Genomic DNA, 24,259 nt, shown 5'->3' on the forward strand with positions numbered 1-24,259 from the left:
GAATAGGTCGTTTTGCCAGGCTTGTCGTTGTATATCATGCTTTCCAGCTCATGCCATGCGTTCTGTGTACAATAAATGAGGAGCCAAAAAAAACTTATACATGACCGGAACTGTTATTAAGTAAATGTGCTATAGATGCTACTGGGACCCAGTACACCAGGCAGCGGTAGGTCGATCGGAAACTTTAGGGGGGGAAGGGGATTTTTAATTTATCGGATACACGGTACGGTGTCTTTGCTTTGGACTTGATTATTGCGCGCGTGTGTGTGTGAGAGGGAGGCAAAAAAAATAATCATGTTGCGATCGAGTGTTACAAATCAATAAATTTTACGTATTTCTTGCAAATATATCATGGATAGGTATCTTGGCGCGAACATGGTAGTACTATGTATACAGTACACATGAATGCTGGGGATCTCGATTATTTTTGGTTCCAGGAATCAGATGCGATGGGATGCGATGCGCTCGCTCTACTTACACCTACGTATGTTGCTGTTTTGCTGAGACGACCCTCGGGTACTTGCATACATAACGCACATACTATACTGTACATAGCATGACGGGGCATGAGTTATCAGCATGGCATGGCATGGTACGGCGATTTTTCGCGCACCGAGAAATTCAACGGAACATTCATAATTATAATCATTATAATCATACAGAGGTGACTGTCAAAAGTTCTTGCTAACAGGGGTGCATTAATTACCGCTAAAAATAGGGCTAAAGCTATATAGATTAGTCCCGCCGCCCCTCTTTATACTTATTGCTACCTTTAAGTTTCATAATTTCTTACATATAAAATAAAATATACTTTATTTAAGCTTAAATTTAGTATTAAGATAGCTTATCTTAGTACTATTACTATACTTTTATCTTTTTTTCTTAACTTTTTAGTACGCTTTTTTATATTATTTTTCTTTTAAGCTATAGCTAAGCTACTTTAATAGTATTGAAATTAAGTAAATTATCTAGCTATAAGAGCTACTTTACTTTAGTATTTTAGTATATAGTTCTTTAAGCGTAGTAGGTATAGAAAGATACTTTATTTTTTCTAAATAAAAATATATAGTTTCTCTTTTTAGTATTTCCTTATAAAGAGAATTAGCTTTAAAATAAAAACTTAAGTTTAGTCATACTACTAATTAATACTACTATAACTACTCTTATAAGCTAGCTTACTTATCTCTTTTACTTATCTTTATTATAGAACTCTACTAGGCTTATTATAAAATCTAAGCTTCGTTATACTTATTATAAGCTCTTACGCCTCTTTTATAAGAGGCTTTAACGCTTTATTTAACTTTTTAATTCAAAAAGTAGCGTCTTTTTTTTTATATAGTTTTAGGCCTTTAGATATAGTGAAAACTTTTATAGTTATATATAAAGTAGCCTTAAAATATAAATTTAAAGTAGCTTTTTTACTACTTTTAGATAACACTTTTAGTACAGACTTTATCTAAGTGTTGCTATATATAATAGCTACTATAATAGTAGTTAAGAATAATAAAAGTCTTATCTAACTAAATAATGTTTTTTAATCTTTAAGTATTTAATCTTTATAAGTAAGACACTACTTAAGTTTTTCTTATCTTATTTTTATTATTAACTTAAGCTTTCTTATTAGCTTTGTCTTATTATAATTAGCTACTTAAAGAACTTTTTATGTAGTAGATAATAAGACGTTATAGCTATAAATACTAAGATTACTAGTAATATTAGCGTAGCTCTTCTTTCTTCTATACCTATTATAGTATATATTCTTAAAAGTAGTATTATATATTTCTTTTTATTTATAAAAGTAGCTTATATATAAGGTATCTTTAAAGTACTATAGAAGAATTTTAATTAGGCGTATATTAGGCTTAAAGCCTTACTAGTAGTCTCTACTATAAATTAAGTTAACTATATATAATAATATACTTATTATTTTAATAATTTTATGTATAGATTTACCAACTACTAAAAAGTAACTTTAATATAATAGTAAAAGAGTAAGTTAATATATCTATTATTAGAGCTATAGTAGATTCAAAATACTTAAAAAAATAAGTATATAAGCTATCGCTAGCTTTAAAAAATTAGTGTAGGCGCCAAGAATGGTCAGGCCAATAGGCTAGCGGCTTAGCGTGGCGCTAGCAAGAACTTTTGACAGTCACCTCCGTACTGTAGTCGCAATTATTATTATTATTACGCGTATTATGATTAGCGGAAACGAAACGATTAGATCCCGCGGTTCTCCATATATGCACAGGGGAAAAAATCATTCCAGTTGCCCCCCCCCCCTCTCCCTTCCTCCCCTCTCAAGGATCCGTGCGCACTCTTTGATTCTTTCTAGAAGATTAATTTGGGGCGAGAGGAGAAGGAGGAGGGGGGGGGGCAATGGATGACATGAGATTTACCCTACCCTACCCTACCCTACCCTACCCCCAGTTCGTTCATGCGCACACACACACTTTTTTACGCTAGTACTACGTATACACATTACAGCCGGATTACGGCTGCCGCGCAATTTCCTTTGGGTTTCGCGTTTTTTTGTTTGTGTTCATGAACCCGAGTACCGGGTGTTTTGTTCCAAATGGTACGATGTTATTACTCGTAAGGGAAAGTGAGATTCTAGTGTGTACATGGTATTGGGATTGGGATTGGGAGGGGGGTTAGGGGGGGCTTTTTTTGTTTGTTTTAGGGCAGCAATAGATGGGATGGGGGTGGGGTAAAGATAAGATAGTAGGTAAGATGGTGTAGGATAGGGATAGTACTATGGAAAGTATGGATAGCATGTACAAAAAAGGACTATCCTTTATTGAGTGAAACGGCAAAGGCGGGGGAAAAAAAGAAAGGAATAAACGTGGCCTCGGTCACTAACTTTGCTCGAGATTAAACGTGCTGTAGGAAAGGCTAGGAGACTCGTCTACATCCCTCTCTCTCTCTCTCTCTCTCTTCCTGCACTGATAGCCATCACAGCGCTATCTGTTCGTCGCTCTATTCTTTCTAGATCAACCAACCCACGTGCACACTCGTTTCACAGCCGCGCCACCCGAAACCTAGTGTGCCCCTGTTTATTGCGTCTTCCAACGACGACTGTCTAGCAACCCATGCATATAGTTTGCCTACATACGTACGTACGTACGTACGAACAAAGAAAGGAACGAGAAAAATAGACAGCGGTTTTGGCAACGCTGATGCCCTTGCAAACGAGGGGGGGTGTCGGCAGAATGGGCAGCCGATCAAACAGACATGGGCCTGGCTAGGACCAAACACACACACCCCAAAGTCGTTTCGGTGAAACTAAGTCATAGGATGGCACATATCTGCAGGCGACCATCTCCTGCAGCCGAAACATGGAGTGTGTGGCGAGCAGCAGGCTAAGTAGCAAGCCCTATTCGTATGTCCAGTAGTATTGCTTGAAGATCTGTGGGTGGTGGCGGCGGCCTGGGGAAGAGATAACAAAGGTCATGTGTGTGAGAGAGAGCAACTAAACATGATGTGCCAGCGGCTATTACCGACGGCTATATTAGCAACCGTGTGTCCGAAGCTAAAGTTTATGCGTAAAAGCGGCCTGGACGAGGTGATCTGGGGACGATGGATGGTTCCAGATGTGGGAATTGCAATTGGACAAGATTCACCTTGCTGATTATTTCTGGCATGCATAGCAGCGATCAGACTTTATGGAAACTGCCGGGAGCATGAATGCCCTCTCAATGGGGAGTGGTGGGTTGAATTTCAGCGGCTGCGATTACAACGTTTGAAAAGGTCTGTGGGCTGTCACGTTTGATCGCCGAGGCCAACATGTCGAGGTAGGGGGATCTTGGCTGCAATTTGCGGTCTGGCGGAGGACGTGGGAACGCATGGCCTAGGCAGGGGAGAGGCGAGACGATCGCACAATGCGGCCAGACTCACCGGAGCGAGCGATGGAATCTTTTAGACCTTTGGAATCGCCATTGACTGCTTGTCGCAACACTTGCAAGATGCGGTTTCAAGGGAGGACTGCCGATAGATAGCCATTCGTGTTTTTTTTTGGAATGTCGAGCAGTTGGTGCACGAGCCTTTATTCGTCAGAGGTTCCTGACCCTTCATATAGACGATTCATCTACGCATAGACAGTAATACCAGATAGATCCACGAGCGATATCGCAGCCTGGGCATGGCTGGATAGGCTGGAACCATTGGACAATATGCTAACTCGAGGCCAAAAAACACTATCTGCCTCAACATGCTGCTATCTTCCAGCAGCATTTCGTATGCGGGTGGGGGTTCGGCGGTAAGCAATGAAGATCGGTCAGTCATGGCTGTAAGGCGACATTTTTCTCTCCGGTGAGACCATCGGAGGGCGGTAACAGAAGAGGCGGTAGCATGATGACTGTTGCTGCTATCTACCACTATCCACAGACTTGTCGGTGACGGTGTCCTGACGGCAATATGGCCGACAAAGGTTGGGTGCAGGGCGATGGCTCGAAGCATCTAGAACGGTACACTTGAGGCAGCTGTGTTTAGAGGGATACGATAGGTCCGAAATCCGGTGCCTGAAACGGTGACGAGTCGGACGGTGGAGCACAGTGCGACGGTTCATGACAAAGAAGGCAACGCAGTGCTCAGACACGGGCTGCGCACGCCTGGGTCACTTACGACGAGATTCCTTCGTAGGGCAGCAGTTTATTGTGTGGCAGTGATGGGGCCATGGGATTGCGGTGTGTGTGTGCAGAGGCAATTTCGGGACGGAGGCAACGGCCTGCGTCGCTTACAACCAAGCAGCCAGCCAGCCAAACTAAGCTGCAGTGCTGGCCGGGCCTTTGGCCGAGGCGGACGGTTGCTCGTCTCACATGCTCCACGACGCAGCACCCCAGATTCACGGCAGTGTGACAGCGCCGGATTTCTGCAGCAATAGAGTGCGAGCAGGCGACGCTAGGCCTGCATGCATTTTGCCCTCTTACCTGAGCAAAGTCAGGGACCAAGCCGGGGTTGCGCAAATCTTCCGGCAATAGGCCGCACTTTGGAAGGTCAGAGCCAGGGCCGTAGATTGCTGAGCTGGTGTGGGGACGCCAGGGCGGGCGGTGGGTGGTGGGCTGGCTAGCAGGCCGGCACAATAGATTGGAAAAGATGGGGTGCAGATGCTTCGAGAAGACGGCGCAGCGGGGTCTCTATCTGCTGCACCTGAGGGTCGTGAATTGGCCGTAGATTGAGGGCAATAAAGCAGGGGGAGCGTGACTGACGGCGACTGCAAACTCGAGCCGGAACGAAGAGGCGAGGGGGGGCCCCCAGGAGAGGCGGATTGGGTTTGGCTGACGGCGTCTTACGACACGGCTACATTGGACCTGTTTCGCGTCGCACAGCGAGTGATACAGGTGGGCCGGGTACGTGTGTGTATGTAGTAAGAGCTAATTCGAGCTCGTACTCGGCCGCCATGGCTGGGTCAGCGTGTGAGCATGAGGCCATGTCGGTAGCGTACCTAGCCCGCAAGGTGTAGACGTACATGCGTGCCTAGCGACTGCAGGTGTCGAGCAGCAGCTAGCAGGCCGCGCAGGCTGCAACGTCAGGACAGGGCGGAGGGCCCCCTGACGCGGGCAGTGGTGGTGGTGGTGGTGGTAGTGGGTGGTGAGCTGGGTGTGGTGGACTTTTGGTCGTGGTGAAACCACTCGCGGCCCGCGGCTGAGTGCCTAGCGTAGGGGTGTGCCGGGCTTACCACCCTGGCGCCACCCGCCCCAAAGCAGCCTAGCGCCCCCGCGGCCTCGACGCCCGCTTGGCAGCTGCCTATTAAAAGGTCCGGACATGCCACTCTGTCCTCTTCAGAGCACAGCCCGCCACCAGGTCTTAACCACCCACTATGCCCCCTCTTCTCCCCGCTCTCCTCCGACTACAACATGGCAGAGCACTCCTTCGACTCTAGTCTCTTTTCCCACACCATGAACATGTCGACCATCACAGCAGCCCCCCTCGCCGCGCCACCACCAGCACCAGCACCAGCACCCGCATCAGCATCGGCATCCCCCGCCGCACTAGCCACACTAGCCACAGCCGACACCATGATGCCCACCACCATCAAGATGGAGATGATTGAGAACATGGACCACTCGCCCTCGCCCCCCCAGCGCGCCGCCTCCAAGTCGTCGGAGCCCTCACACACACCGGCCCCCGAGAGCAGTGCCTCGAAGCCGGTCAAGAAGAGGAAGTCGTGGGGCCAGGTCCTGCCCGAGCCCAAGACCAGCCTGCCTCCCCGCAAGCGCGCCAAGACCGAGGACGAGAAAGAGCAGCGCCGCATCGAGCGCGTCAAGCGGAATCGTCTCGCCGCACACAACTCGCGCGAGCGCAAGCGACAGGAGTACGAGGTGCTCCAGAACGAGAAGGACGAGCTCGAGGCCAGCATGAGGGCCTACAAGGAGAAGATGGCCCAGATGGAGGCCGAGCTCCGCTACTACCGCACAAAGTACCCTGGCGAGGCGCCCACATCAACCGCCTTTGACCTGTCGACGCCCTCACACGACTCGTTCGACACCATCTGCCCCGCGCAGATCCCAACATCCTTCCCCAGCCCCGAATCCATGGACTCGATGGACTCACCCCGTGACTCCTCGTGCCAGCCCGAGACGCCCCCGTCAAGCTTTGAGGCTACCCCCGAATTCGACTCGACACAATACTCTGCCGCGGTATTGTGCGACCTGCAGTGTCAGTCGACTTCGGGAGCCTCTCTACGGGCGATCTGGGCCTACCTTTCTCTATTCAACCTTTCGCACCCGTCGATGACAAGCCTGTCGTCATGGAAAACTTCTTCGACTTTGACCAGTTCCCCAAGTGTAGCCCCACGACGAGCACACCCATGGAACCCGCTTTTAGCATGGTTGATTCTTCTTCGGTCGATGTCTTTGGCTCTACCCTCTTCGACCACAACGCTTACTCCAACTCTTATGGCTTTCTTGACGGCTTTGATGCAAAGTTCCACGACTTGCAGAGTGCTTCTGGCGCAACTTCGGTTAGCGACGAGGCCCTCGCAGCGGGACAGCTTTAGCAGCGACGCCATCGTGAGACTCAGTGAGAGTGCGAGTGAGCGAGCTGGGTCGGAAGATGGCGGCTGTAGATCACGACTGATGAGATGTCCTAGGTCTATACAATTGGGTCGGCGTAATGGTGTACAAACAGGAAGATTAGAGAGGGTATCCTTACAAGGGCAAAACTTTGGGTGCGGTTTCACACGGAGCAGGACGGCCTGTGTCGCGTAACATCTTGCAGTAACAGTTTCTTTTTATCAAGACTCGTTGGTATGTCGTTCCTGGATATTGTTTCCTGGATGGTTTGACAATGGCGGACAAGATACACCAAGGGCTGGTGCCTTCAGCCACATAATACCAATAACCTACTGTTCAAACGTACTATTTCTTTGCTTGTGCTTGTGCTTGTGATGTTTTTGATTTTGCCTTTTGGTCTTGAAGTCGATCACAGCTGATAAGCAGCAGCCCGACCCAAACTTGGACCCTCCTTGATGTGTCAGTAGGCTGTGTCACCCAGTAATGTAGAGGAGAGAAGACATTCTCCACACTTTCTACTCGCTCTACGCTGCGCTAACACAAAGGCAGCCCAAGACTCTCCACTTGGCGAACTCCGCGCTCCTTGTTCTCTCAGGCCGAGACCCCAAGGACTTGGTGGTGTCTCTCCCACTCCCATCCTGCATATGCACGCTGACGCCGCCTTTTTTTTCATGCCGTCTGCCGTCCCATTCCTTTGCCTTTGTCGCTCTTTTTTCCCCTGTCCTTGTGCGTGTGCTTGTGCTTGACCCAATCTACTCGCCTTTGCCTCTTGCACACGTCGCCTGTCGCCTCTGCACAAACACCCACGCCAACCAGTATCAACTTTGTTTCCTTTCCATGTCCCACACAGACAAGGGAAGGGTGTATCCACTCACTCACATTCAATGCATTAATTGCTTCTGCCTTTCCGCTCCCCGAACACTAAAAAAAACGAAGCTGGGGGGCTGGCTGGCTGGCTGGTGGTTCTTGGTCTTGCGTCTGGTCTGGTCTGGTCTGGCTCTGGTTCTGGTGCCGTCCTGCCCCGCATTTTTCCTTTTTACCCAGTCTTTCCACACTTCCACACTTCCAGCTTCTGTCTTGCTCTCTCTCTGTGTGTGGCCTCGGATTCCAGCGTTCCCGCTCCCGCTCCCTTGTCCCCATGATCCATGTTACGCCTAATTGTGTGCCCTGATTTGACGGATGGATCCCGACGGGCCATGGCCTACTAGCTGATCCTGAATGACGTTGATCCTAGGGTGGCGGGGGGGGCTGAATAGCAGTGGGCTGAATGGCTGAATGATGGCTCCCCCCCCCCTCTTCCCTTTGGCGGTGGCCCCCTCCTCGTTACTATTACCGAGTCTGGGCTTGCGAACGAAAAGAGCGAACCAATTGCAATGTCCGATTTCCACGTGAACCGCGTGAATGAAGGAATGGAATTGAGGGGTGGGTGTGGGTGTCGGGCATGTAACCATCACACACTACAATGCAGTTACTTGTTCCTGCTACTGTCACCGTTACCGTTACAATCACCGTACAAAGCAAGTGGGCTGAACCTATTTCTTTTTCACTCTCTGTCGCTCACTGGCTGGCTAACTGACTTGGCTCGCTCGCTCGCTTACCTTACTTACCTGTGTGTGTGTGTGAGCTGTGAGTGTGGTACTTTTTCAAGCTAAACTGGAGGAGGAAGAGGAGCAGGAGGAATTGACCAACCAAGTTACCCCCAGCTAGCGAATCCGCTAATCCGCGAAGCTAAACTAAACACAGCATAACTAAACACAGATCCATGTTTTGCAGGGCAAAATGGCACCAACCAGCAAACCCCCCCACCTGCTGCTGCTGCGGCGGCGGCGGCGGCTCAGCTCGCCCACAACCCAGCTTCTCACCGGCAAAAGCATCTACATGGGTTGATCAATTGAGGTACTCTCGGCCAGACAAGCCCGCTCGCCCACCAGGTTCACCCCAAGGGCCTCAACAACGAGGGGGGGGGAGCAGATTTCCAGCATGCTAACATACGAGATAGTCAGGATTACGTGGGGGGGCAGAGAATCGGCGAGAACAAGGGGAGAGCCACGCATCCGCTTTGCACACCGCTTTGTGCACATGTACCTGTGTGCTGTACCATAGCATGGACACCCCCCTCTTGCCGCCCCACCAGCCAGCGGCACAGAAAGATAGTGATAGTAAGGGAGCTAGACTGATGGGAGGGGGAGGGGGGGGGCTACATGGGTGTGGGGGTATTCCCTTCATTCATTCATTCATTCAAGCCAGTAGATTAGAGCAACTAGCTAACATGCAGGGTAAAATCTAGCTACAACGACAACGACAACAACGACAACCTCCACAAAAAACGTCGTCGGCTGTCTACTTGTGTGCATACTATGCAATGCAATGCAATGCCAACGTTCCCAGACTACGGTTATTACTCGGACAGTCTGCAGTGCAAACACTGTACATACACCTATGTACATGCCCCTGGGAGGGGACCCTTACTGCTGCTAACTGCTACTACTAACTGCCAAACCCACTCCAGTCGTGTCAATCGACCATTGCAGTCTAAACAGTTTAACCAGCCAAAAAAAAATCAACAACGCATCCTTGCTCGTACCACATACACTTGTTTGCCGCCGACACATGTTAATGCATGTGCATCGTTTTTGTTGCGGTGAAGGCGCTTGGTGCTGGTGTCTCGCCGCTTGGCCCAGCCCAACGCCAACAACAAGTGATCTGCTCTGCATGCCCATCTGGAGCTTACTTGGTAGCCTGGTCGACAGGCGCGGGCTTGTTGGAGTCGGTGGCTGGCCGGCCTTGACCAGTGTGACCTTTCCTGGGGGCTTCACCGCCGCCCGAAGCGCTCATGCCTTGGATGCCTACATATCCCGGGGCTTATGATTAGCTTCGTGTCTGAGGTTGTCTTGGGATGTTTTGGTGCCATTGGATTGGGGCAACACGGAGCGGCAAGTGAGGGGTACTGGGAATGGAATGGCGGGTGCGAGGCCTTGTTGGTCTTGTCGTGATGGTGGTCGTCTTACCTTCGCCCTTCTCCGGCTCAGGCATCGGAGCTACCTTCTTAGTGTGCTCCATGCTGGCCTGGTCGTCGGTGGCGTTTCCATCAGTCGGCGTGCTCCGGCCATGCTCATTGGATCACTCGACTTACATCTCCAGACGCGCCGTGGATGGCGTGCTGGCCCGTCTCAATGGGGCCGTTGTCTGAGGATCCGTCTCCGTTGCGAGGCATCGTTGCTTGTAGATGTAGATGTAGCTATGTGCGAGTTGACAAAGTTGGAAAAAAGGAGGATTGTGTTTCTGGATAGATGAGCACAACGAGAGAGAGAGAGGGGGAGAGAGGTAAAATACATTATCTACATAGCATTGACGTCAAGAATAACATGGCATTTTGTGCATTTTCCCCCAATGATGTAAAACTGTCTCGCTGATGTCATGGTGTGGGGGGGGGGCGCGCGAACACGGAAATACATAGTTTGAACTACCCACCTCCGTTTGAAGAACAAACTCCCAAAACTCAAAACTAAGTGTATCAAGGGAAAAAAAACCGTCTGAGATCGACATGGCGTACAAATGACGTAATAAGAAACTTTGTTTTTGTTTTCTCTTTCACACTTGGCACTCGTTACTCGCGCTTTTCATTGCACATACTTGTATGTTTTTGGCACAGCGAAAAGGCTACGTAGGAGTAAGTTTATGTTTAGTTTGGTCTTGTCTTGTCTTGTCTTGCCGCGGTGAAAATGGTTCAGCACGAAGCATGACATTCAGACGGAATTTCACAGCGTGATTTGTACACAAAGTGTAGGAATAGGAATAGGAATAGGAGTGTTTGTACATGTCTGCGAATATGGATGTATCGCGCCATGCCGTGCACTTGCCGTGCTGAATTGGCTTTGTGTTTGCTGGTACTGAACATGGAGTTCTGGACGTGTTTACAGGGCATTTTGTGACCAAGACATGATACATGCTGTTGTTTGGCTTTGTGGGCGCATAAACATGTGTAGCGTCGTACTGTGCGGGCTTTTGAATGTGGATATATGGAGAGTGAAATGATGCAGTGATACCGCACGGATTATAATGTTGAAGCAACGCGATGAGAGACGGATTAAAGTCGTAGATAGTCATCGCTCATTTACAGCGTATACACTTTACATGCCATTCTACCTCGCGCTTCTAACCCACCCCACAACACCAACACTGTATCCAACGAGCCCACCGACTCTTTCCCTCTCCCTCTTCGCCTCGTCCTGCCACGTCTTCAGCTGGCCCACCAGCTCGGCGTCCTTGACCACAATATCGCCGTGAAGGCGCAAGAAGACGCTCATCCACGCCTGCACAAGCTCGTAGTCACGGCGCTCCTGGAGTCGAGCTGTGAGCGCCTCGACAAACGTCCGTAGCTCCGTGTACGGCTCCGTCGTGTCAAGCGTGCGGATTGCAATGTCGGCGGCCGAAGGCGGCAGCGAAGCAAGATGGGATAGGAGAGGAGCGTATTCGGCCGTCTCGGTCGCATGCGCCAGGTGGCGGCTGAACTGATCCGTGGCAGTAGCAGCGCTGGATCGCGATGCGAGCGCGGAGCTGGAAATACGAGATTTTGAGTCTTGGTCGGTAGAGGCTGCTGCGTTGTCGTCTACGCCTTGTATCTGGTTCTGACCTACAGACGGCAGGAAGAAGGGTGCCTTTTCCGGAGCTTTGGGGGCTTCTTTGGGCTTGTTGCGAGCACGGATGACATCCAGGTGCAGCAGCGTTTGCCAACGTGACTTCGGGACTAAGCTGAGAGTCGTGATCTTGTCACTGAGCTGATCCATAATGGGAACGGTAATCTCGTCTTCATCCTCGTCTGCCTTCTGCTCTTCTGTAGCGGCTTCCACGACAGCGACGCCGCCTTCGCCAGACGCTGTAGGTGCGCTGACTGAGACGATATCATCCTCTGTTATTTGACGCGTTGACACATGCGTGAAAAGCGTCCGGTTCGTCCAGATGTGCACGCCGACCTCGCCATCTAGACCGGTAGCGAGGAACTCACCGGAAGGCGAGAAAGCTACAGTGTTGCACTTCTTGGGAAGCCTCATTGCGTCAATGAGATGTCCAGTTGGCAGGTCCCAGACCCTGACAGTAGAGTCTGAAGCTGCAGAGATAATCCACCGCCCGTCGCTCGAGAAGGTGTAGTCGAGTATCTGCAATCCGGTCTGGGATCGTGAGGCCCAGAGCTCTCGAATAAGTTTCTTGGTCGTGATGTCCACAACACGGATTGAGCCATCGTCACAGCTCAATGCAATCAGGTCACTGTTGCGATGGTAGCGCATCCCAAGAATCTTCGTCATGGGGTACCAGTCAATCTCATGGAGCAGGATGCCTGTAGCAAAGTCCCACAACTAGTTTGATGTTAGCGGTGTCGAGTTGGAAAGAGTGTCTCTACGTACCTTTACTTTTCCATCGTCCGAACAACTGATAAGTATACGGTTTAGGGCATCCACGGCAAGGCCAGTGATGGCTCCTCTGTGCTTGCCTTCTCCTTTGACGAACTTACGGGGAGAATCATCTCCCAGTTCAAGAGCCTCCTCAGCCTGCAGTTGCTGTAACCTGTACTTCTTCGCCTCGGCTGGCGTAAGGCGAGCGGGGAACTTTCGTCGAAATTGGCCAGACTGTAAGTTGTACATGTCAATGGAGCCACCAGCAGAGCCAATGAAAGCAAATGTACCGCAGGATGAGATTGCAACACTCCTGACTTCGGTTCCGTCACCTGTATCAAACGCCCACCTTCCTGCTCGTTTGCGGCCCCAGAACCAGGTTCGTGCGGTTTTGTCGCCGGCGTGCCCAGTAACAATGCTCTCCCATCCGGTCATGTTGACTTCCGAGGTCTTTTTGTCTTGTCCCTTGACCTTTGACGAGTTGTTCCAGATGCCAGCCACACCGGGCATGGTGCCCATGCCGCCATCGCGGTTCAAAGAGCAGGCTATGCATGTAATGGCAGGAGCCTTTAGATCCTCCAACTTGGCATGATGTTTCGATGTGTCGGCATTTCCATGCAGTAACCCCATCTTCTTTGCCTTGCTCTGGATAGCACCCTGGCTGAGCTCAGTACTCTGCCCATCTCGTCGCAAACTCCAACCCCAAAGACTGCGGTCTTTGCTCGCGCTGAGGAGCCATTTGCCAATGTCATCAGAGCCGTCCGAGTTTGAAGGGAGGAAGCGGAGAGTCGACACTGGGGCAGCATGTCCGTCACGGAAATGAAGAATGCGCGGTATGGGCGAAAAGGGCGTTTCGTCAAAGATCCAGCTCTTCAATGAATTATCCAAGCCACTCGATACGATTACTGCCTGACCAGCGAGAAATTCAATCTTGCTGATACCACCCCCAACGCCACCACTTGCAGATGGAGGCGGGCCATGTGCTCCTCGCAGGGTGCCCGTCTTGCGACCGCCCTTGTTCAGGTCCCAAAATGTAATGTCACCACTGTCGCTGCTGGCTGTTGCCATGACACCGTCTTCACGACCATCGTCACCAGCACCTAGTCCATCGGTTCTGAAGGAGATGGAGGTCACTGGATGCTTCTGGGAACCGCCCGTGTTTAGGCGCATAATCTCCTTGTCTGCGCGTATATCGTGGATCGTGACGGGACCAGATTGGTATGCGATGGCGAGGAGCGACAGAGCGGGTGTTGGCTGCAGCGCAGTCACAGAACCAAAGTCAGCAGCGGGCGGGAGCAGCGTGTACAGTAGCTTCCCGGTGCTGATATTCCATATCTCGACCGAGCCATCTTTTCGTCCCACAAAGATTTTGTTGAGGTACGTGGGCATGTTGCAGATGCAGCCAGAGAGTGGGCTGGACGAAGCGCCTTGGAGGGTGGTATAGTGCTCGAGCGTGGCGGTTCGCCAGACTTCGATTCTGGTGTCGCCGCATCCCACAATCCATTCTCCGAGGACTATCAGCCTCCCGATGCGCTCAATGCCGCCACGGGGCAGCTCCAGCTCGCCCACCTTCTTTCCGCGCTGGAAGATCCACCCGCCGCGTTCGGACTTGCTCTTTGGCCCTGACCAGGCTGCGAAGACCAGCTTCTTCCATGCTAGCGTTGCAGAAATATCCTCGGGCGTCTGCGGGCGGGTTATGAAGACGAGATTGAGGCCGCGCTTGAGATCGTAGGTCTGGAGGGAGCGGCCGACAGAGGTTGTGATCTGGAAGGTAGTCTTGCCGAGGGGGAGCGATGCAAAGGGGACACTGGTGGGGGATACAAGGCCAACTGTCTGCAGCGGGCGTTAGCTGTGGGCGGATGCCTTGAAGCTTTGCACGAGCTTACTCTGAATGGCGCAAAGATCTTGGACTGGCGGACGAGGGGCGCCGAGCCCTTTTCGCCATTGCTCTGCGTCTTTTGGCGCTTTGCGACGGGGCCGCTGGGGGCGCTAGCTTGCACCTGGATGCCGGCCATGAGTGAAGTAGCTGGACAGAGAGCGACTAGGGCGCATGCATGTGCTTGGAGGGAGTCGCGACTTTTTTTCGGGCGGGCGGCGCCAAATTTTTGCGGAGATGAGATTAGATTAGATGGATGGCGGCAGCTGCAGGCGCTAAGCGATCGACGCAGGGGCCCGCCATCGGCTTGGCATCAGATGGCCGGGTGGAGGCGTCCGATGGCCATGGAGATGGGAGCGACGCCGCAGGCCACCAGCACCAGCACCAGCACCAGCACCAGCAGCCAGCGACGCCTGGCCGCCGCGCCAGACGATGTAGTCGAGCGCGGTGATGGCGGCCATGGAGTGCACCAAGTTGGGCCATGCAGCGCTGGGATCGACGCCTCAAGCTCGTCTGCATTTGGATTCCCAGCGGGAGCATTCCGGGCCGAAACATGACATGCAACACGTGGCGCGCACCATACTCGCTACAGCACGCAGAGCGGCCGTCTATGGCTCGAAAGGGTAGAGGAGGGACGGGCAATGCAGGGAGGCGGCCCATTCAGACGAGGGCATTGGAGCATGCCGCCAAGTCACGGACAGTGACGCACCATGGGCGAGGTAGCACCCGCCTGGGGCTGGTTCGCAGGGCCAGAGGCTGCCTTTGGCTGCGCGGGCCCGGCATCGTGAAGGCGTAAAAGGCACCGCCGCCCTCTCCATCGCCCTCCATCGCCCTCGAGCCCCGCGTGCCCGCCCGCCTGCTGGGCCACCGCACCGCCCCGAAGCCGCCCTCGACCGCCCCCGCAGCAGCAGCAGCAGCCGCCGCCGCAGCACCATGGAGCCGTCCCTCTCGCGCACGGCGAGCACCGAGAGCACCGCGTCGTGGCAGCAGCTCACGACGGCGGGCAGCGCGTCGGGCGCGGGCAGCAGAAAGGCCAGATCGAGCGAGCCCGAGACGGGGGCTGCCAATGTCGGGCGGGCCAGCGTCTCGCTGCCGCCGCTGAGCGCAAAGGCAATCCGCCAGAGCCTGCCCGCCCGCCGCGCCTCCAAGGCGTCGGAGAGCAGCTTCTTGGAGTACCTGGGGCATGCCTGGGCCGGCTCTGCCATCGACGAGACGGATGCCACGCCCACGCTAGACACCTCGCGAGCCAGCGTCGCCAGTGCCAGCGCCAGCCTCACCAGCGCCCCCGTCGTCCCGCACCCGCACCCGCCGCCGCCGCCCGCCCCCGAGTCCAAGCGACTCTCCATCTCGTCGTTTGTCTCGGCCCTGTCGACGCGCGGATACAGCTGGAGCGCCCGCAGCTCGCTGGCCGGCTCAGAGCCCGAAGGTGCGTACGTCATGCGCCCTGACCTGACGTGACGGGCCAGCTTTTTTTTCTCCTCCCCTGGCCGCCGACGATACCCACCCACTACTGCCTGTGCCTGTGCCTGTGCCTGTGCCTGTGCCTGTGCCTGTGCCCCCGACTGACTCCCCCACAGCCAGAATGGACCACCCGCCTGGCACCACGACCGCCACCACGTCCTTCTCCGTCACCACGTCCAGCCAGCATGGCAGCCTCGGCACAAAGCCCTCGCCCACGCAATTGCTCTTCCACCAGGACCAAGCACCCGCCGCCCAGGCCCAGAGCCCCAGCGCCCCTCCACAGCAACAACAACAACAACAACAACAACTGCCACCGCACCCGGCCTCGCCCCAGCTGAGCCAGCCGCCGCTCTCGTCGCACCGCCGCTCGCGAAGCCGCACTGCCCGGCGCATCAGCGGCAGCACCGCCCCGAGCAGCAGCCCGGCCAGCAGAGACATTCGCGAGAAGAAGCAGACCAAGGGCATCATCGGCGTCTGTGCCCTCGAGTCCAAGGCCCGCAGCAAGCCCGCACGCAACATCTTCGGCAAGCTGGTCGACGAGTTCGAAGTCAAGATCTTTGGCGACAAGATCATCCTCGACGAGGCCGTCGAGAACTGGCCCGTCTGCGACTTTCTCATCTCCTTCTTCTCGGATGGCTTCCCCCTCGACAAGGCCATTGCCTACACCCGCCTGCGCAAGCCCTTTTGCGTCAATGACCTGCCAATGCAGCAAGTCTTGTGGGACCGCCGCTTGTGTCTCGGTATCCTCGACAAGCTCAACGTTCCCACGCCCAAGCGCATTGATGTGAGCCGGGACGGCGGGCCCAAGCTGCCGTCGGCCGAATTCGCCAAGTCTCTGTACGAACGAACCGGTCTGAAACTTGAGGGGCCCGAGGACGGCACGGGTGGTGGTCTACCCGCGCCCAAGAAAGTCGAGCTGATTGACGACGGCAACACCATCTGCGTGGACGGCATGACCCTCACCAAGCCGTTTGTGGAAAAGCCCGTCAGTGGCGAAGATCACAACATTCACATCTACTTTCACAAGAAAGATGGGGGTGGAGGCAGAAGATTGTTCCGCAAGATCAACAACAAGAGCTCGGAGAAAGACGACACTCTTGAAGTGCCAAGGGCCATTACGGAACCCGGCAGCAGTTACATCTACGAACAGTTTTTGCGGGTCGAAAACTCCGAGGATGTCAAAGCATACACGGTCGGGCCTCATTTCTGCCATGCCGAAACGAGAAAGTCTCCGGTTGTCGATGGACTCGTCAAGCGGAACCCAAGTGGCAAGGAAGTGCGCTATGTGACGAAGCTGAGCGACGCAGAGGCGGCAATCGCATCCAAGATATCAGAGGGTTTTGGCCAGCGAGTGTGCGGATTCGATTTGCTTCGTACTGGAGACCAGAGCTACGTCATCGATGTCAACGGTTGGAGCTTTGTGAAGGACAACGGCGACTATTACGACAGGGCCGCTACCATCCTCAAGGACATGTTCCTCAAGGAAATTGCACGCAAGCAACGCAAAGAAGCCGCCCACCATGCCGCTGCTGATGCGCAAGCTGGGCCAGACGGTGCATCTGGTGCAGGTACAAAGAATGGCTCGGGCCATCGCAAGACTCTCGGGAAGCTCTTCAAAAGCCCCAGTATGTCAAAGATGGTGCATCCCGGTCCCATCCATGCTCATCTACCCCACATGAGACATTCGAGCACTATGCCTTCTTCACCCGAGACATCCTTGAGCTCAACGCCTGTCGCAACCTCGCCTAGTTTCGAGAAGCCCAACCTGTCCGCAATTCTTAACCCACCAACAGCCACCTCGACCACAACTTCTGAAGGTGTAGCTTCTGAACCTGATCTGGCATTTCCGCCTGCTGTGGAGGAAGAAGACTTGGATCTTGAACCGGAAAGGTCCATGTCGGATGATCATGTAAATGTGCCACCTCCTGCCACTGCAGCGCAGTGGAAACTCAAGGGTGTCGTTTCGGTCATTCGTCACGCCGACCGCACGCCCAAGCAAAAGTTCAAGTACACGTTTCACAGCAAGCCCTTTGTCGACTTGCTCAAAGGGCACCAGGAGGAGGTGCTGTTGATTGGCGAAGCAGCATTGCAAAGCGTCAGCGATGCAGTCAAGGTAGCCATGGACGAAGGCATTGAAGATCCAAAGAAGCTGCGTGAGTTGCAGTTGTACCTGAACAAAAAGGGAGCATGGCCCGGCACCAAGGTCCAAATCAAGCCAATGTTTCGAAAAAGGAGAAAGGAAGAGCTCCAACCGGGAGAAACAATGCCTGAAGAGACACCTGAGCCGCAGAAGCCAGAGCCCACAGCTGCAGAAGGCCAAGAGGAGACTGCCAATGCGGGCACAGATGACGAGCCTGAGCTACTCAAGAACCGGAGCGACTCCATGTCGGGAGTCACGTTGTCTCGTATCACCGCGCAAGACAACAACATGGTTCTAGACAAGCTGCAGCTAATCATCAAGTGGGGAGGCGAGCCGACTCACTCTGCCCGGCACCAGACCCAGGATATGGGTGCAAACTTCCGCAACGATCTTTTGTTGATGAATAGGGACATACTTGATGATGTGCACATATTCAGTAGCTCAGAGCGGCGAGTGACTACCAGTGCACAAATCTTCGGTGCTTCTTTCTTAGAAAAGGACCAGTATCTGGCCGAGCACATCCAGGTCCGCAAAGATCTCCTCGACGATTCCAATGCTGCAAAGGATGTCATGGACAAGGTCAAGAAGAAGCTCAAGACGCTGCTGCGTGCTGGCGATAAGGCTCCGCCACAGTTTGCTTGGCCCAAAGACGTCCCGGAGCCCTACCTTGTAGTCAGGCAGGTAGTGGATCTCATCAAGTTCCACCAACGCGTCATGAACCACAACTTCAAGAAGATCGAGTCAGAAGCCGTCTCATCCCTATCTGCACTCCAATCGCCAACGTCGGGGGGACAGCAGCCAGAGCAGCCCCAGTATACTAACGTCAACCACATCCAGTCTCGCTGGTGCTGCAACGAAGGTCCCGAGCTGTTCAAGGAACGTTGGGAGAAACTCTTCAAAGAATTTGGCGATGCCGACAAGGTCGATCCCAGCAAGATATCTGAGCTCTATGATACCATGAAGTTTGACGCACTTCACAATCGTAGCTTTCTCGAGTGGGTATTTACGCCAGATGCCACGTTCGTAGACGAAGAGTCGGTCGTCGAGAGCCCCAAGCAGACGACACCCGACAATCATTCCGGCAAATCGATACCAGTCGGTCCATCCGAAGCCCAGGTCAAAGCAGAAGCCAAGGAGCAAAACTCTGAGAAACCCCAAGAGCGCGGCAGCTTATCCCATCGCATGGGCTTCAGACGCAGGTCTGAGGCTGCCATGAAAGCACCGGGACCGCCGTCTTATGTGCACGAATCCTACTTCAAGCTGTATTCTGGCCTTGGAAACTCTGCTTCAAAGGCACAGACGGACGCGCGTCTCGTTAAGCTGCGCGAGATGTACCATCTCTGCAAGGTCCTCTTTGACTACATTGGTCCTCAAGAGTATGGTATCGAGAGCGAAGAGAAGCTGGAGATTGGACTGCTCACATCACTTCCTCTGCTCAAGGAGATTGTTGGAGACCTTGAAGAGCTGCAGGCATCGGACACGCCCAAGAGCTTTTTCTACTTCACCAAGGAGTCACACATCTACACACTTCTAAACTGCATTTTGGAGGGTGGCATCAAGACAAAGATCGAACGCAACGCTATTCCCGAGCTCGATTACTTGTCGCAAATCAACTTTGAACTGTACGAATCGGAAAACGCCAGTGTTGACGATCAACCACATACTTTTAATTACAGCATTCGTATCACGTTGTCGCCAGGTTGTCACGCGTTTGCTCCACTTGACGTGTAAGTGGTATATGCCCGTCATACTTTACTCTCACTAACATGAACAGACAACTTGACTCTCGCCATATGATTGGATTCGCACCGCGCCGCAGCCTCACTCTCCATCAGGACTGGAAAGAGGTTCTCGAGACACTACGCGCCAAGTTCCACACGTAAGTCCATTACCAACCCTCCCATGCCACCGCACAACTCCTTGCTAACCCCATCGCAGTGTCAAACTACCCAAGTCTTTTGTCGCTATTGATCTTAGCGAGAAAGTACCAGAGGCGTTTGAGCGCAACACCAATGGCAAGGGCAAGGAGCACAACATGACTGAGAGCGAGGAGCGCGGTAGAACCGAAGAGAGGGGAGAAGGTGTTTCGCTGCTGCCCATTGCCAATGAGAAGGGTGAGGTTGTTTCCCCCACCAAGGCGCCGGGCCCAGACTACTCGGGACCCAAGGACATGAGTCCAACGGACCTGCCTCCGCCAATGATGGACGATAACAAGGAGTAAAGCAACTAGAGGGTGTTGGTATTTTTCTCTCTTTTTTTTTTGCATGCATCCGGTGGTTGCTCTGACGCATTTTAACTCAGTCGTTGTTTTGCATAAACGGGCTTAGAGTAGAGGGCTTCTCTTTTTCTTTTCCCTTGTTTTGGTCTAGAGATGATGGGACGTAGCAATGCCTCTCTCTCTCTCTCTCTCTCTCTCTTTCACTCTTTCTTTTTTTTCGCGCAACATCATGCGGTTGGATGGATGGATGGTGGCTAGGCGTTGATTCTTGCATTTATAGACTTGGGAACAACCATGACTGATACAGTATACACATATATACATATGTATAGCTTGATGGCTAGAAATCACGTTATAGAACACAATTGAAGAACGTTGAGATGATGGTTGTGGTTTTGCTCTTGTTTGTTCCTCTGGGTGGTGTGGAAGAGTGTGGAATGTATGTATGTATGTATATGTGTGTGTGTGTATGTGCGTCTAAAGGGTGACTGTTTTTGTATGCTATGTACTACATACAACTACTAGGTATGTGGAGGGGATTATCCTGCATTGCTGGTTTGAAATGTACACATGCCACATAAGCACACTACTTATTGTTTTTTTTATAAAAAAAATACTCAAGTTAGAAAATGTAAGTTTGAAGAATGGTTAAACACATCATGTATACTTGGGGACTAGAAAATATCTTTTTTCTTTGGAATATCTCTCAGTTCAGAAGATGGATATTGGGGATTACTTAGTTTGACATTAACTCTGGTATTTGAACCACATTATTATTTCTGTTTTCGTATTTATAGCTGATGTGGAAATAGCATGGAAACATGCTTCACAATACATAGTGTATTAGGGACGGTTGGACTACATAAGTAATAGTGGCGCCCACATTTCTCAACCCACTTACTTTCCTTACTTTACTTTACTTTACTCTACTTTACTTTACTGCACGACAATCTCCCCCTGGAGCCTCACATCGCGACTGCTAGCGCCAAGCCAAACGGGGTATTTACCGCTCTGCAGCTCCCACGTCTGGGCCTCGACATTCCAGATGCTGAGATCGCGTCTGTGCAGCTGGAATTCCACGGTTGCCGACTCGCCGGGCTTCAGGATGCCGACGCGCTCGAAGCCGCGGAGCTGGCGCTGCGGCGCGTTCGGCACGCCGAGATACAGCTGGGCGACTTCGTGGCCCGCCACGTCGCCCGTGTTAGTGATGTTGGCACACGCAGTGTACAAGACGTCCCAGAGCTGGGGGTGGCCGCCCTGCACAATGGGCACCGACGGCGAGGGGAAGCGCTCAAACGAAGCGTTGGATGTGGGTGTAATTTCCAAGTCGGCGTATCCAAAGGTCGTGTATGATAATCCGAAGCCGAATTCGTACTGCGGCGTGATGTTCCGCTTGTCAAAGTCGCGGTAGTCAATGTACAGGCCCTCTGTGAAGTCTGACTGGAGGAACGCCGGGTTCGAGGGGTCAACCGTCGAGTTGAGCAGGGAGCCGTAGTCGGATTCTGAGCGGGCAACTGTGTATGGCAAGCGGCCGCTGGGATTGACGTCGCCGTAGAGCACGTCGGCGATGGCGTGGCCGCTTTCCTGGCCGGGCAAGCCGGCGAATACAATGGCGGTGACGTTGGGGTGGTCGCTCCATGCGTCGACGGTGCGGATGCCGGCAGAGTGTATGACGACGATTGTGTTGGAGCAGTTTTTCGCGACGTTCTGGACGAGCTGGTCGCTAAACTCGTCGGTGAGACTCGTGCGGTCGAAGCTTTCTGAAGCGTACGCGTTGATGAAAACAAGGCATGCTTCGGCGTTGGCGTAGATGGTGGGATTCACACTCCAAAAATCCCATCGGACAGTTCCTCGGTCGGCGATCAGCCGGTCTTGAATCGCTTTGAACGGGCTGATCACATATGGTGGCGTATTGGAGCCGGAGCCGCCTGCCGTTATCAAAGTGCCGTTGAGAGTGTTCCACCCAAAGTTGACTTCGTACCCGCCACCAAAGCGAGTTGGGTTGCTCCAGGGCGCAGCCTTTACCTCGGCGTCGTAGCCGTAGATGTTCAAAAAGCGAGGATTACGCAGCGGCAGTGTCTTGTTGACGTTCTTCACAAGCACCGTTCCAGCTGCTCCGATTTCTCGGATCAAAGAAGCGTGGTCCTCGGTTACGTCGATGATGTCGTGCTTCACGTTGTACGGGTACACGCTCGGCTTCAGATTGGACTCGTCCTGCTTCAGATAGTAGTATGCCGCGAGGAGTCGGGTGTTCATGTCGTCAAACCTCTCGGAGCTAACCGAGCCGTTGTTCACGGCGTCAGTGAGATTGTTGCCCCAGAACTTGGGCACTGGCATGACGACATCAAGGCCAGCATTTGCCGATGCAACACCTGCGTGTTGCGCATCCCAATCAGACACCTAACTTTGTGAGCACGTGCAACAAATGAATTCGGAATCAGACATACCACGAATCCCTCAAATCCCAATTGCGTTTTCAACACGCCGTTCAACAAGGCAGAGTTCTGGCAGCCATAGCTAAGTTTGACACATCACGTTAGTCGCTTTCTGATAGCAGACAGCTCCACATGAAGGCTACTTACGAGTTGTTGATCCTCTGGTATGAGCACATCAAGGAGGCTGCTCCTTCACGGAGCGCATCCATAAAAGGCCAAGCGTACAGTTCATGTAGTGTACGATCATCGACGTTGGAGGAAACCGCCTCTCCTTCATCACCAGGGCGTCTTCTATACTCTTGCTCCTGTGCAATCCAATGCTAAACCACATGTGAGTCTTGCAGTCCATGATTCAAAAATGCTAGATTTCTCACTTTGGGAGTAGCAATGACGCCTTCTTCCTGGGTGCCTTTTGTGATCAAGCCTCCTCCAACACCGCAGAGATACGGATCAGCTCCTAGGCCCTCCCAATTGCGGCCGCCTCGTGCAATTCTCCCCAACGGCCCGATAAAAGGGCCTAGTGCAATGTGAATACCTTTTCCGCGATATTCCCTTCCCAGAGCCTTTCCATATTTGTACATGAGATCCTTGTCGAAAGTCGCTCCGAGATGAATGCCAGCTGGGAATGCAGAGATAAACTCCTGTCCACGGATGCCATCAGGCGCATCCGCAAAGCAAAGCTCTGGGATGTTGAGGCGAGGTACTGCGCCCGTTTGGCCTACACATGGTCCGGTAACGCCGTGAGTCAGGTTTGACTGTTCTTCCTGCGTCAGCTGGGCTACAATGGCCTTTGCGCGAGCATATGCTGCGGCCCAGGCAGCGGACGTGGAACCGTGCCCTTGTGCTAAGAGATGTCAGTATCTCCAGATCAGACCGACTCGGGAATACTCACGCGTGGGATACACTGGCGGCGAGAGCCCATACAAAGGTACCTCCGATTGGTTGGTGTAGCCTTGAGAGGCCGAGAGGCCAGGGAACACGGCAATGCCTAGAGCCAAAGCTTCCGAGTACCTCATGTTGAAGGTCTTGCTCTTGCAGGCTGCAAAAGGCGCGTTACCTTTGAGAACAAAGCCGCCCAAAACATTACTTCAACAGGCTTATAAAGCCTCCGCATCGGTTTTTACGGCCCATGCCTGATGTCATGCCTGGTGAATGCGATTCATTCCTCAACAACAACTAGTATACTTCTGCGTCAGGCGGGCCATTTTGGGTCGACGCTTCTGTTTTTATTGAAGAGGCGGGACTTTTCTTTGACCTCGTGACGACAATTCCCCGCAACCTTGCCATACGGGGCTGCCGTGAAGAAAGCCGTTCTCCGCAACATGGCTTGGCTGCTGGGGTGAGGAGTGGAGACAAGCGAAAACAGACCAAGATGCCGGCAATCTTCTGGACGGCAAAACCACGGCACAAAAGTCCTTACTCAGTGGACCCACCATGCCGATTCATAAACCCAGACAAGAATCCCATCGATCCCAATGGCTTTGTGCTAGACAAACAGGAAATGTTGAACGATTTTATGCGACAAGTTCTTCAGTTTGCTGAAGGCTCTCTTGAATTTTGTACCCTGCAGCGTTTGAAAGCCGCAGTGTTAGCATGGTGGATCACATATAACAAATAAACTTGTTTAGTGAATTGGAACCAAAGGAGAGACAATTTCAACATCAGATTGATGGTCTCTAATTGCTAGTTGTAGCTGCTGCTGTAGTAGCGATAGGTGGTTGTAGTA

At 52.5% G+C, this 24,259-nt stretch overlaps 5 protein-coding genes across 5 annotated transcripts; 2 read left to right on the top strand and 3 right to left on the bottom strand.

The window, feature by feature from the left end:
• Window positions 1-5,855: 5,855 nt before the first annotated feature.
• On the top strand, window positions 5,856-6,997 carry SETTUDRAFT_96644 (uncharacterized protein; the record flags this gene model as incomplete). The annotated part of the gene is given in 2 exon segments (XM_008031661.1): window positions 5,856-6,661; window positions 6,676-6,997. The coding sequence occupies 2 exon segments, from the start codon at window positions 5,856-5,858 to the stop codon at window positions 6,995-6,997; spliced, it is 1,128 nt and encodes a 375-aa protein (XP_008029852.1).
• A 2,743-nt stretch (window positions 6,998-9,740) lies between these two features.
• On the bottom strand, window positions 9,741-10,227 carry SETTUDRAFT_156522 (uncharacterized protein; the record flags this gene model as incomplete). The annotated part of the gene is made up of 3 exons (XM_008031662.1): window positions 9,741-9,859; window positions 10,022-10,079; window positions 10,147-10,227. 3 exons carry the CDS (start codon window positions 10,225-10,227, stop codon window positions 9,741-9,743), a joined length of 258 nt encoding a protein of 85 aa, XP_008029853.1.
• An 847-nt stretch (window positions 10,228-11,074) lies between these two features.
• On the bottom strand, window positions 11,075-14,418 carry SETTUDRAFT_43668 (uncharacterized protein; the record flags this gene model as incomplete). The annotated part of the gene is made up of 3 exons (XM_008031316.1): window positions 11,075-12,367; window positions 12,416-14,236; window positions 14,290-14,418. 3 exons carry the CDS (start codon window positions 14,416-14,418, stop codon window positions 11,156-11,158), a joined length of 3,162 nt encoding a protein of 1,053 aa, XP_008029507.1. The 3' UTR covers window positions 11,075-11,155.
• Window positions 14,419-15,212: 794 nt separating this feature from the next.
• Window positions 15,213-20,278, top strand: SETTUDRAFT_141163 (uncharacterized protein; the record flags this gene model as incomplete). Its single annotated transcript, XM_008031663.1, has 4 exons — window positions 15,213-15,705; window positions 15,857-19,607; window positions 19,655-19,759; window positions 19,819-20,278. 4 exons carry the CDS (start codon window positions 15,213-15,215, stop codon window positions 20,099-20,101), a joined length of 4,632 nt encoding a protein of 1,543 aa, XP_008029854.1. The 3' UTR covers window positions 20,102-20,278.
• A 756-nt stretch (window positions 20,279-21,034) lies between these two features.
• Window positions 21,035-23,549, bottom strand: SETTUDRAFT_156525 (glycoside hydrolase family 3 protein; the record flags this gene model as incomplete). The annotated part of the gene is made up of 5 exons (XM_008031664.1): window positions 21,035-22,498; window positions 22,546-22,615; window positions 22,681-22,853; window positions 22,908-23,377; window positions 23,426-23,549. The coding sequence occupies 5 exons, from the start codon at window positions 23,547-23,549 to the stop codon at window positions 21,035-21,037; spliced, it is 2,301 nt and encodes a 766-aa protein (XP_008029855.1).
• Window positions 23,550-24,259: the final 710 nt, after the last annotated feature.

This window comes from Exserohilum turcica (genome assembly GCF_000359705.1).
Source record: "Exserohilum turcica Et28A unplaced genomic scaffold SETTUscaffold_6, whole genome shotgun sequence".
Taxonomy (NCBI): Eukaryota; Fungi; Ascomycota; class Dothideomycetes; order Pleosporales; family Pleosporaceae; genus Exserohilum; species Exserohilum turcicum.